At 37.7% G+C, this 14,144-nt stretch overlaps 1 protein-coding gene across 1 annotated transcript in view; it reads right to left on the bottom strand.

Annotated features, from left to right (window-relative positions):
* whrna (whirlin a) overlaps window positions 1-14,144 on the bottom strand; it is a 166,656-nt gene that overhangs the window by 21,974 nt on the left and 130,538 nt on the right. The window contains exons 7-8 of the mRNA XM_079835334.1: window positions 4,855-5,067; window positions 3,411-3,623 (exon numbers count right to left, since the gene is read on the bottom strand). Of these exons, the coding sequence (XP_079691460.1) occupies window positions 3,411-3,623; window positions 4,855-5,067 (426 nt within the window). The remainder of the gene's footprint in view (window positions 1-3,410; window positions 3,624-4,854; window positions 5,068-14,144) is intronic.

Genomic DNA, 14,144 nt, shown 5'->3' with positions numbered 1-14,144 from the left:
CACACACACACACACACACACACACACACACACACACACACACACACACACACACACACACACACACACACACACACACACACACACACACACACACACACACACACACACACACACACACACACACACACACACACACACACACACACACACACACACACACATACAGACAAATGACCCATGATGAAGAGGTACAAAGTCACAGCGGACACACTTTTGATTTACTACATGCATGCATGTACTTATGTCTGATCACTGCAACCCACACATACACACACAGACAGACATCAGACATGAGTGGTTTTCAGAGGAATCAACCCATGCAGATAATGTATAAATCTTGTATGTTTGTGTGTGTATTCAAAAGAAACCCACATCGTAGTAAAAGAAAACTAATTATTTAAAGGTGGGGTAAGTGCTTTCTGGTAACCAATGTTACCTTTTTGAAATCACCAAAACAAACACGCCCCTACCCCAAAAGGGTCTCGCCCCTATTTTGATAGCTCCGCCCCACACGTACATAACCCAGGCAACGACTATGATGGAATTTGCTGTTTCAGCTGGCCGAGGGTATGATGTCATCAATAAGTGAAAGCAATGTGTATTACTATAATCCAGGTCGAATGTTCGGTGAAAAAGTCATCCCTTACATCCCAAAAACACAAACACAGTTATCATGAACAACTCGATAGCACGAGCGCGACAGTCCAACTAACGAACATATTACAGATTAGAGGGTTATAGCATCACAAAAACACAAACAGTTCTAATGAACAACTCGATAGCACGAGCATGACAGTCCAACAACAAAAATGACAAGGCTAGAGGGTTATATCGATCACGAAAAGAGGAACCAAAGGAAACAAACATATATTAGGAGTTTATTGTCTTGTTTTTCGGACACACTTTGGGAGCTGACGCTTGAAACAGACAGTGGTTTTACGTTATAGGATGTGGAAATGAATGGGTCTTTATCATCGCTGAAGTGAACGACAATACGATCGCAAATGGACAAACAAGCGAGCATGACACACAAGCATATTCAAGCAAAAGACAGCATATATTAGTTCTGTGAAACAAAACAAAATCAATGTTACTCGCCTATCGAGAAGAAATAAAGCAACCTCGGCGTCCAATTGCAGGCCTAAGGCCGTGTGTCCACCAAAGTGTTTTTAGCCGGCTGAAAACGCTAGGCGCTCTGCTTAAAACGTCTTGCTGTGGGGGTTTTGGCAGCGCAGCAGCGTTTTTTTCAGTTGAGACTCTTTGCTTGTTATAATACGGAATATCCGCGGAAGTGTTACTAGTATCTCATTTCACAGATAGTTTGTTTCTGTATTGATTCTATATAAGAATGCTGATACAATGTAAAGTATTTGCTCTGGCTCTTGTTTTAAATTATTATGCTGCTTGTTTTCATCTGTTGATGTTGTACAAGCATAATGTAGCGGTTGGTCGGTGTTGTATTTGTCTCGCCCCTCCTCCACTGTGATTGGACGGCTGGGTGAAAAGTGACAGTGATGAGCCCTGCGTTTTGCTCAGAGTTGAACATTCTTCAACTCTCGGTCAGCAGTAAAAAACGCTGAGCGCTCAGCGCTTGAGCGTGAAATACTCGCTCTGCACCTCGTTACGCTCATGGCTTTCTAAAAACGCGGCACTCCCATTGAAAACAATTGAATACGTCAGCCAGCCGCGTGAAAAAACGCTTTGGTGGACACGCGGCCTTAGCGCTCCTTGATTTCTCTCCAGCGCTGGAAAGCTGATACTTCTTGCCTGATCGTAAGAAGTAAGAAGAACTGCCATCTCTCTCTTTCTGCTAATGTCCATCCTGTGTCGTGTATTTTGAATAATGACGTGTCGCGCTCTCTTCTCCCCGTCATTAGTAGACACGCCCCTTACTGCTGATTGGCTACAAGTTTGTTTTGGTCCAAGGCCCGAGACGCTTTACTAAAGCAGTTTTGAAATAACACTTACCCCCACCTTTAATATGTGTGTGTGTTTGTTTGCAAAAGAGACACACCCAACCCCAAAACACACGTACTATTTACTATATGGATGTATATTTGTGATCATGCATGTTTATATACATACCCTTCCAAAACTTTACCATAGTAACAATATTTTCCACTAAGATTTCATAGATGTAAAAAAAAAATTATAACTTGAGTGCCGCTGAATCAATTCTAGGGTGTTGTGGGTCATTGTTAGGGAGTAAAAGGGATAGTTCACCCAAAAATGAAAATTAGCCCATGATTTATGCCCCCTCAAGTCCTTTAGACAAATACAATCAGATTGCATTTGGCAGACACTTTTATCCAAAATGACTTGCAAGGTATTTGAGGTTTATATTTTACGTGTTAATGCATTCACTGGGAATCGAGCACTCGGAACCATGCTCTTCAGGTGACCTATCCCTTAAATAAGGTGTTTTTTGGGTTGCTATACTGTTGCAAAAATTTTTTGTGTTCTTATGCAGTTATGGGTGGTGGGTTACTAGACAAAAAGATCCCCATCATAAGTCTCTATGGTATTCTGGTCATTATAGATATCGTTCAAGTACCTCCTTCAATGTTAATATAGTGATTTTCAACCATTTTATTACTCACCAGGCGGAAATCCTAAATCGAATCGCTTTGAAATATAATAGCACACTTCTCAGTATTCTGTATCATTCATTTTGCTGAACAAATGATGCAGGACAAACTGCGCTGAATTTCACTACAGTACTAATGCAAGGGGTTAGTGACTATAGTGGAAAAGATGGTTACTGCGGTACATTTTGTAAAGGTAAGTGACTGTTTAACCTACCTCCATCATATCTATCAGCCAGAGCAGTCTTTCCTGTTTTATTGAGAGGGATAAGGAATTGTGTGTTAAACTGTTCCTGCAATTTACACCGGGAGTTAAAAATCCGTCAGAAAACACTTCTCCATCTGTCACACCAACATCTGAGACTGCTTCAAATCTAAACAGCTGGACTTTCACAATGAGACGTAGATGAGTTGAGGTGAGACATGCCTAGACAGAGTGAGACAGGAGGACAGACAGGTTTCGAGCGACGGGCATAAAAGCCTCCAACAGAAAGGACAAAAGCTATTTCCCACAGCAACTTTAGAGCCCTTCATCTTGTATCCTTGTAATCTGCACAAGCCTTCTTTGTGCCCAAATTGCCCACCAATTTTGTGAACGGCTTTTTATGTCTATGTCACACACTCATAACTAGACACACACACACACACGACAACAATGCCTTCCACTCATCCCACACAAATACAGACGTGGAGAACACTTCCTGTCTGAAATGACAGATACAGACACTGGGTCTTATTCAATAATAATTGCGGCACAAGCGTTCCTGCTTATGTGCGAGGAAAGTTCTTAATCTCATTGTAAATGTGGATGCCTCCTCTTACCCGTGCAGAGCTGAGGGTGGTGTTGGTCATGAAGCTGGCTGAGGAGGAGGCCAGCGTATCAGGGTACGAGACCATGGAGAAGGAGTCCTGAAATCCAGCTCCGCCCCCTTGCCTTGCCTTCAGGGCTTCGATCTCTCGCTTCAGAACCAGGCCGTCAAATTTCTCCACATCCTGAGGGGTCACGAGCCCCCTCACCTCTGACAGCAGGGAGAACTGCAAATACACACACGTACAGAGCTGTGAATGTGACCGGGCTCGTGTTGATCGTTTTAATCTCAGGGGTTTTAATATATTCATAAATGTGAATGTAATATGAGGTTATACTTGCTGTAAATCACCAGAAAATGATGGCCCAATATACTGAGGACATTTTGGATAGTGTCACTATCTGTGTTTTATTAATAATAATTCATTCAGCCAATAAAAGGCTTTAATAAAAGATTGAGTATTAAATTCAGAAAATTGAAGTAGATACACTATCATTCAAAAGTAAAAACAAAGTATTGTAATATATTATTACAATTTAACATAACTATTTTCTGTTTTAATATATTTTAATGTATGTAATTTATTCCTGTGATGGTTGAATTATCAGCATCATTACTCCAGTTTTCAGTCACATGATCCTTCAGAAATCATTCTAATATGCTGATTTGATGCTTAAGAAACATTTATTATTATTATTATTATCAACTATCAAATAATTATCAACAAATATATTTGTATCAGTATTCTTATTCTGAAGAATAGAAAGATCAAAAGAACATAATTTACTTAAAGTAAAGATTGTTTGTACCATTATAAGTCTTTACTTTCACTTCTGATCAATCCAATCAGCATCCTTGCTGAAAAAATATATTAATTTATTTTCTTTTTTAAATGACTGATCCCAAACATTTTAATACTGTTAATTAAAAAAAACATTTATATCAAATACTTAAAAAAAATGTACAATTGTCATTGTTTCTACAAAAATACTATACATTTTGTTACTACAATATAATATAACTATAGTAACATGGTATTATCTTCATAGAAAGAAACGGACACTTGCAGTTTTATGATACCATATTATAATATATTATTATAAATATTTCATTAAAAAAATTTAAACAAAAGTAAATAAAGTTAAAATGTTTAAAGAGGATAAAATACATTACAAAAAAATAAATAACAACTAATACTCCTGTATTTTGGTAGAAACTATGACTATTATTAATTATTATTTTTCTTTATTTTGATCTTTGTAACAGATGTTAGTAGCAGATTATTATTAATTATTATGAATATGTTAAGTCCAAACAAGATCCCATGGATGTTTACTGAAGAACATGAGTGCTTGTATCCCAGTGAATGCATTAACACATCAAATATATACCTTAAATACAATGCAAGTCGTTTTGGATAAGTGTCTGTAAAAGTAAACTAATGTAAATGTCTCCACCTTGGCATGTGTATTGAACAGCTCAAAGAGGGCCATGACAAGCTGCTCAACACCGATGTGACCATCACGGTACTCTTGGATGTAGTAACCCATGGTCTGCCTCTCTGGTTCGGTCAGCAAATGTCTAGCCTGTTCCTCCAACATAGCCCTGCTCTGGTTCACCAGACTGGACAGAGTCACCTGAGATCCCGCCACACCTTTATAAAAGCCACCCTGAGGAGAGGGAAAGTGAAAAGAAGAAATGCTAATATTTTAAGAGCAGACTAATATGCAATATTAATACTAAAATTCAGACACCTGACTCTCGAAGCACACATTTTACATATTTTTTCAAATGAGAACATGACTTAACAAGCTTTTGGTTCATTTCTGATATCATAACTCACATCTCCATGAGGGAGAGTAAGTGCAGTCTTTAACCCTCCTCCGTATTTTTTCTCTCGGGTTTCAGCTTCTCTTCTTGAGAGCAGCTTTCCCTTTAATTAGTCTCCTAATCAAAAAGCACTGCTCCAGAGTCAACATGATCATCGATCAGTGTTTCGCTCAGCTCAGGAATGGCATGCTCTCCAGCAAAAGGATGAAACCACAACACTTTTGAAAACCAATGGGGAAAACTAGCTAGCTAGGTAACCAATTTGCTCACTACATACCTACCTATTCAGGATTTCACAGACCAATCGATTGGTTTGATGTTAATTTTGGGTCGATTACACATGCCTTAAGGGGATAGTTCACCCAAAAATGAAAATTACCCCATGATTTACTCACCCTCAAAACATCCTACGTGTATAAGACATTCTTCTTTCAGACGGATACAATCAGAGTAATATAAAAAAATGTCCTGGCTCTTCCAAGCATTATAATGGCAGCCCAAAATTTGAAGCCCAAAAAAGTGCATCCATCCATTATGAAAGTAATCCACACGGCTCCGGAGGGTTAATAAAGTCCCTCTGAAGCGAATCGATGGGTTTTTGTAAGAAAAATATCCATATTCAACACGTTATAAAGTAAAATATCTAGCTTACGCCAGACCGCCTTCTTCCGTATTCAACTTACGAAGAAAGCATAACTGGGGCGACGAAAACGTCGGACGTAGCGTAAGAGTTTTGAATTACGAGAGGCATTACACTTTCTTCTTAGTTGAATACGGAAGGCGGTCCACGGAAGCTAGATATTTTACTTTATAACGGTTTAAAAATGTATATTTTTCTTACACAAACCCATCGGTTTGCTTCAGAAATTTTGGGCTGCCATTCACTGCCATTATAAAGCTTGGATTAGCCAGGACATTTTTTTATATAACTGTATTCGTCTGAAAGAAGAATGTCATATACACCTAGGATGGCTTGAAGGTGAGTAAATTATTGGATAATTTCAACGCTATCTCACGACCAATTCGTACTTATTTGTACGAGGTGGCTAATTTGTACAAATTTGTACGACCTCACTCATATGAATTCGTACGATTTGTCTATACTGCAGTGATGGGTAGGTTTAGGGGTGGGGTTTTGAGATTAGTTCATTCGTAAGAAATCATACGAATTGACCAACTCATACGTACGATTTAGCAAAATCATACCAATTCGTACGAGTGAGGTCATATAAATTTGTACGAATTAGCCACCTCGTAAAATACGTACAAATTGCCGTGAGATCGGGTTGGATAATTTTCATTAAATTCATTTGATCTAGTTATGCCTGCTTGGACAGTCTATTGACAGTCTTGTTGGGTGGATATGTATGTTTGTTGTCTGGTTTGCTGTCGAACAGAACTAGTGTCTATGTTATCAAACCATCTAAAGACACAAGGATTTGAACTGAGCTCGATCAATACAGACAGAAACAGTGTGTGCGGTGAGTGAATGCTGATCATGCCTGAACTATTCTTGCCCTTATTCTTTTCTTTCTCTTTAGAACAATGTGTGTTTTGTGGTAATACTGCTAAAAGTTAGATCAGCTCTATTGTAGAGCATTCCAACAGGAACGAATGCATTTTGGTTGCATCACACAACAGACCATTTATTTTCACAGTATTTCTGAGGAAAATTCCCTGACCCGATTGACCATGAGGCTAATGTCCTGTACTGGACATTGAGGAATAGTAAGTCTAGAAAGTTGCTGTTCTTGCAAACCCCAAGGAAGAGACAGAAAAGGAATGCGATTAAGAACAAAATTGGCAAAGTGAACAAATAAATAGAAATGTATTAAATATATACATTTTTTAGAAAGTTCCACAATGTACTTGGCTGAATGAATAAATAAATGAAAAAAATAATAATAACATGCTGTCCTGACCCAATATATTACTGTCACCAGGGCAAGAGTCCAAGAGAGTAACTTTAGACTATGATGTATGTGATCCATTTACTTTATTTCCTTTTTCTCTTTGATTTAATCTGAAAATCCATGGATTTCACATGCTGTAGATACACTCGGTTAGAAACAATTGAGGTTGCTACACATTTGAACTCAAATTCATCCTCACCTGGAGAACAAACTGTTTCTGAAACACTCCTTAGACTTCCTTCTGCAGCCAAGATAAATACTGAGCCCTCAGATCAGTGTCTGACTAGAAGCAATGCCACTAAATTTACTTAATAATTTTTTTTCATATATATATATATATATATATAATCCAATCCAAATCTCACGGCAATTCGTACGTATTTTATGAGGTCGCTAATTCGAACGACCTCACTCATACGAATGAATATGAGTTTTGCTAAACATTTCTGCTACTTAAAGGGGTCCTATTATGCCTCTTTTTACAGGATGTAAACTAAGTTTCTGATGTCCCCAGAGTGTGAAGTTTTAGCTCAAAATACCCCACAGATCATTTTTATAGCATGTTAAAATTGTCACTTTTTGAGGGTGAGCAAAAACTCGCCGTTTTTGTGTGTCCCTTTAAATGCAAATGAGCTGCTGCACCCGACCCCCTTTCTAGAAGAGGGCGGAGCTTGTTAGCAGCTCTGATTACCTCAAGCAGACATGCACTGAAAAGGTCAGAAACTGTTCAGCCTTTTAAGTTCAAACCGGAGTTGGACAATGATGGAGAGACTCACTAAGAAGTGACAAGAATGCAACAGGACTATAAAAGAAAATATCTCCCTTTGCATTGAACTTTGAGCGTCGTAACTATATTGTTTATGCAATTTAATGCATTGTTTAATTGAAGTATTCATTTCTTTGAAAAATATTACTGACACCAAACTTTTGAACAGAAACACTTCCTCAGATGAGAACACAAGTGTCTCTGTCTAGTTTGATGCTGAAAGGTTGAAACGTGCTCTGCCCTGCAAAGCACTCAGGCATATTAGTATCGCTGCTCAATTACAAAAAAAGCAAAACTCGTGCAGAATGTCTCCAACAAAAGATGATCAATAAAAGTAGCAAGAACATTTTTTTTCTTTATAATTCTTTAAGAATAATAGCGACCAAGACGTGATCGATCATGTGGTGTTACAACATGAATACCCATTATGACATCACTTGACTGACAGCCTCTTTAATCACGGGAACACATAATTGCTGATCAATATCATAACTTTAAGACAGCACAATCAGGACAAGTGTTTTGACTGTCAGAACTTTATTGTGTGACACAGAGAGAAGAAACACCAGCCGTGTCCCCACACATCACACCCCAGTGAATTTGAATAGGGCCTGAATGAGATCATTTATCCCCAGACTGAGCTTTATCTAAAAAGAACTGTAGATAACTCAGTTCTAAAAAGAGCAGAAAGGCATTTTCTCTTAAATCAAATAGAGTACATATAAAAATGAGAATAATAAATTGTCATATAGGGGATATGCTTCTGGACTTAAAGGAGGCTTGTCCTTGTAGTGATTGAGCAACGTGAAGGTCAGGGAAGTGCAGAGAATTTTGTCCAGTAAAGGGTTGGAAGTAATTGTTTCAATAATGTATAACCATCGAAACAACCAAAAACTGCACACAGACAGACAGACAGACAGACAGACAGACAGACAGACAGACAGACAGACAGACAGACAGACAGACAGACAGACAGACAGACAGACAGACAGACAGACAGACAGACAGACAGACAGACAGACAGACAGACAGACAGACAGACAGACAGATAGATAGATAGATAGATAGATAGATAGATAGATAGATAGATAGATAGATAGATAGATAGATAGATAGATAGATAGATAGATAGATAGATAGATAGATAGATAAAAACAACAGACAGACAAACGGATAGATGGACAGATGGATAGATAGATATCTTAAAATGACACGGACGGATGGACAGGCAGACAAACAGACAGACAGATAGATGGACAGATGGATAGATAGATATCTAAAAACGACAGACAGACGGATCGATGGACAGACAGACAGACGACAGACGGATAGATGGATGGACAGAGGGATAGATGGACAGATGGATATTTAAAAATGACGGACGGACGGACAGACAGACAGATAGATAGATAGATAAAAATGACAGACAGACAGACAGACGGATAGATGGATAGATAGATATCTAAAAACGAAAGACAGACGGACGGACGGACAGACAGACAGACAGACAGACGGATAGATGGACAGATGGATAGATAGATAGATATCTAAAAACGACAGACAGACGGACGGACGGACAGGCAGACAAACAGATAGATGGACAGATGGATAGATAGATATATAAAAACGACGGACGGACAGGCGGATAGATAGATAGATAGATAGATAGATAGATAGATAGATAGATAGATAGATAGATAGATAGATAGATAGATAGATAGATAGATAGATAGATAGATAGATAGATAGATAGATAGATAGATAGATAGATAGATAGATAGATAGATAGATAGATAGATAGATAGATAGATAGATAGATATCTTAAAACGACAGACGGACGGACGGGCAGACGGGCAGATAGATGATAGATAGATAGATGATAGATAGATGATAGATAGATAGATAGATAGATAGATAGATAGATAGATAGATAGATAGATAGATAGATAGATAGATAGATAGATAGATAGATAGATAGATAGATAGATAGATAGATAGATAGATAGATAGATAGATAGATAGATAATCACAGACATTTGGGAGGGATTACATTTCTCAGAGGACCGTTGAGTTTGCTGAAGAACAGCAGGTAATTTGGCCTGGAATTTGTACTGAGGTTGTGTGAGGAAAACACACACATGGCAGATTTGGACAGGATTAAAATCACAAAGTAACATGAATGATGAATTTCTCTAACATCCTCCATGAAAACTAGTCCCGTCCGAATAGGGATTATGGCAGATTACTAAAACTTTAGTGTTGTGTTTTAAAGTCATTCTTCTCCATCAAAATGAAGCAAAAACAAATTAATTCCATGCCTGTCACATTACCCCTAACTACTAAAACATAAGGCCATTGAGCAATACATGAAATAATTAGATGATCAAGATGAGTGTCACCTTGGTTAGGCGTTAATTAAAATGAAAAATGTTTGGGTTCGGGAGCTGCTGCGGGTTACAGCTCTATCTGTCTCATTATCTGTGTTTAATATGCTAACGGACAACATGGGAAGAATGACTAAGCTTTTCAACAAGAACTCAGTTGTCAGACTATAATACTGTCCCTGCCTGACTACGGCCCATGTCGAAATTGGAGCTTCATTTCCTCCCTCTTGAGCGACATTAATTCCTGCGCTTCGAACAGCACGTCTCTCCCGACGAGATGATAGATTTTTACACCTCTTTTTAGAACAGTGGCAGAGCGGAGCAGTCAATAGATGTCCTAAAGGCACACCGGAGATAAGCTCTCTGAGATAAGCAATCTTTCTTATATACAGACTACACCAAACATAAAAGGTGTCGGTAGTTTTTAAACAAATCTCAAAGTGGTGCCAGTGTTGAAGACGACAATTTGGATGGAGGGAAAATGCACTTTACAGCCATTACAGAATTACAGCTAATTACAGTCATTCTTAATTAAATTGAAAAAAAAAAATTGGTAACACTTAATCTTAAGGTGGCGTAGTTACACGTTACTATATGTACTTACTCCAGTATGTAGTATGCATGATTAAAAGTAACTAAAACCTAACCCTAACCGTAACTCAATAGTAAATACATAGTTAATTACTATTACTACTTATTTGAGTGAGTACAATGTAACTACGTCACCTTAACCTTTTCACATATAAGTTTAAAATATTCTAGCTGACCCCTGAGCATGAGTTTTTTTAAGGCACCATTATTTTACAACGCATCACGTCATTATTTCCATTGCGACGCGTCATGCTTGTCACATGACACACCACAACCACAATAGCGCTGTAGAGTTTTGTTTTTCCTTTTTCATTCAAAATATTCACAAACTTGCTAGCTATGTCATCAACTACCTGATATTCCGATTCTCAAATACATGTAAGTGAATGTGTTTTATCGGTTAAAAACCTTTATAATGATAAATTTAGCTGATCTATAAAACGTGATAGGTGCCGCCATGTTAGTTCACACCACAATCAAAGACTAGATCAAGGAGAGCATGGTGCCGGTGCACTTAGTGCGTGCCCGAATCCACTTTTGCTAGATTAATGACAGAAAATATGGTCTGCATGCCAGGCGCATGGTCCAAAACAGTTGTACCTAGTCTGTTAATGACAGTCAGTTTAAATACATGTGTGTATTGCCACGATTGGTAAATAAGTAGCCAATTTCAATCATCATTACTGCATATAGGTAATTCTGATACATGCAATGACTATCCATTATGACATGTAGGCATTTTTGTCTTTATGTACACAATAAAATTGGTATTAATTGTTTACATTTCTTTAAAAAATGACAATTTCAAAGTTGAGACTTTGTTTCATATAAAAAATAACTTGCTCTAACCTGTCTGTCGGCGTGTTGTCAGTGTCCTCTTTGCGCCGCAATGTATTTTCTCTACGTGAGAATGTGTGTATAGTGTGAGAGCGCCATGGCTTGTCGGACATAGCAACAGTAACTAAAGGGGGCGGGTCTTTGCGAACGGTCAATTTATAAGGATTTAAAAGGATTGTTATTTCCGCTTCCATAGACATCAGTGTGTATTTTACACACTGTAAAAGTATTGTTTTGCTAGTACTTATGAGTACTTAAATGTCTGCAAACTAAAAAAAAAAAATGATGTGCTTGAAAACACTGAATAGTTGTTCTTCGTACCTCGCTTGATACATCTGAGATGATTTGACAGACGCCAGATCTTCTAATCGTGATAACTGAACTCTGACTAATTTGGTTCTTCAAATGAATTTGTGGATTGGATTAAAATCTCTGGATTAAATTGCCTGAAATTACTGCGCATTCTTGTGTTCCTTGAAGATGGCAGATGCATCGATACTCAAAACCGCAAGACAGCAACGTAGTGACATCATATAATTAAAACACCAGACGAAAAAATGTGACATTTGAAAAAATCTGGACCTTTATAAGGAAACAGCCAAGCAAACAAAATGACATAAAAGTTATAATAGATAAATTAAATGTGCACTGTTTTTTTTTTTTTTTTTTTTTACATGGTTCCCAATCATTTATATTAACGATTTCTAATATTTGTACAGGCTTTACATTTTTATTTAAATGTTGTAATTGGCAATTCATTTAATTTTAGCTTTGAAGCAGATTTGTTATGTGACAGCAATAATATACTAAAAACATATCTATCTGCTAAAGTTTCTTAAGGGTCCAGATCAAGTTATCTGCATCAAGCCTCTCCCATAATAACTGTCAACACCACTGATCTTTATGAATATGATGTTCAAATTAATGTTTATATTATTATTAATATAATTATTGCCCCTGGTTCAGTAAGGAACTCTTGTAATAAAGTGGCAGTGGTTGAGACAGTTTTTAAGTATCAACGCCGCTTAAAAAGATGCAATTAAATCCTGTTCACATGAAACAAGGCTTTCAATTTGGCTGAATAAAACAAAAAAATGGCACTTGGTGACAGTAGTGCCACATAAATTATATATGTTACCTTTCACCTTTAACTGCAATATTGCAGTATAGTGAGAGAATTCCCCAAGTGTCTCTCTAGTCACTAATATCCTGAAATATTTTCAGAAATGTTTACTCTTTTTGTGCTTTATTGTGCTTTGTTTACCTTGGTAATGCTGTTGTGCTGAACCCCCTGAGGGCCACCGTAGTTCTTGTCTTAAAAGGCCAAAGTCAATTGGCAGAATGAAACAATTAGCTTCAAAATGAGGGCTGCTGAAATGGGTTTAAGCGGCAAAGACCGGGCTGGCGTCAAACAACGTAAGCCTCACTTGGGATATTTAGAGATTTCGCATCAGGCAGTGGAAATAAGTGCCTTACTCAGCGCGAAGGTCACACAGTGAGGAATTCTGGCAAAAAACTACAGCACACAACAGCTGAAAACTTCTGAGGCAGAATAATTGTAATATTGCAGAAGAATTTGCCAAGTTCTCTCATATGACTGACAGACCGCAGTTTGATTTTGTGAGCATTGTGAGTGTTAAACTAGGCAGAAAGCGAAAAATACAAACAGACGTGAACTCGCTCTCAAATATCTGAATCAGAAATGAGTTTCTACAGTTTCTACAACAGTTTCTGAAAAATAACGAACCAAAACATCATAATTTTCTGTGTTTGCCCCCTATTTATGTTTAACTTGCTCCTACCTGACCTACAATTAATCAAAGCCCCCTGCCCCCAATTGAGTTATGTGCAATTACTTTCCCAATTATTAAGTGTTTACAGGGAGCTTTAAATGTATACTGATGAAAACATAATTAAGCATTTATGTGATTATCAATTTATATGCTTGGATGGTTCTGCGGGCCAACACTGGAAAATCTTCTTAGCGAACTGAAAGACTGAAAATCTATTTTCTATATAGCCACAAAAACATCATTAATATTATAAATATTCTTGTTAAGCAGTGCACGTTTGATGCAACGTGTGCTTTTCTTCCTTCAGCTACTAAGACAAACTCAAGCAATTATAACATTATTTTAATTGTATTTAGGAACTGCATAACTCATGAGTGTCTACATACAAATATACGCTTATGTCTACACCTCAGCAGTGATTTATGGCCGACTGTGCCTTTCTTGCAAAAACTGATGTATATAACTTATCAATGTCCTCCGAAGCATCGCAGAGCTGCAAGTCTTTGGAATACAAAGTGAGTAGTATACAGCAAAAGCTCATAGCCCACAGACATGAGCCCAGACACTTCATCTAACTGTGTCCTTTAGCCTGTCATTCCCACTGTATGCAATAATCAGCCCCATCGTAATAA

This window comes from Gobio gobio (assembly GCF_949357685.1).
Source record: "Gobio gobio genome assembly, chromosome: 14".
Classification (NCBI taxonomy): domain Eukaryota; kingdom Metazoa; phylum Chordata; class Actinopteri; order Cypriniformes; family Gobionidae; genus Gobio; species Gobio gobio.
This window is presented reverse-complemented; position numbering and strand designations above follow the sequence as displayed.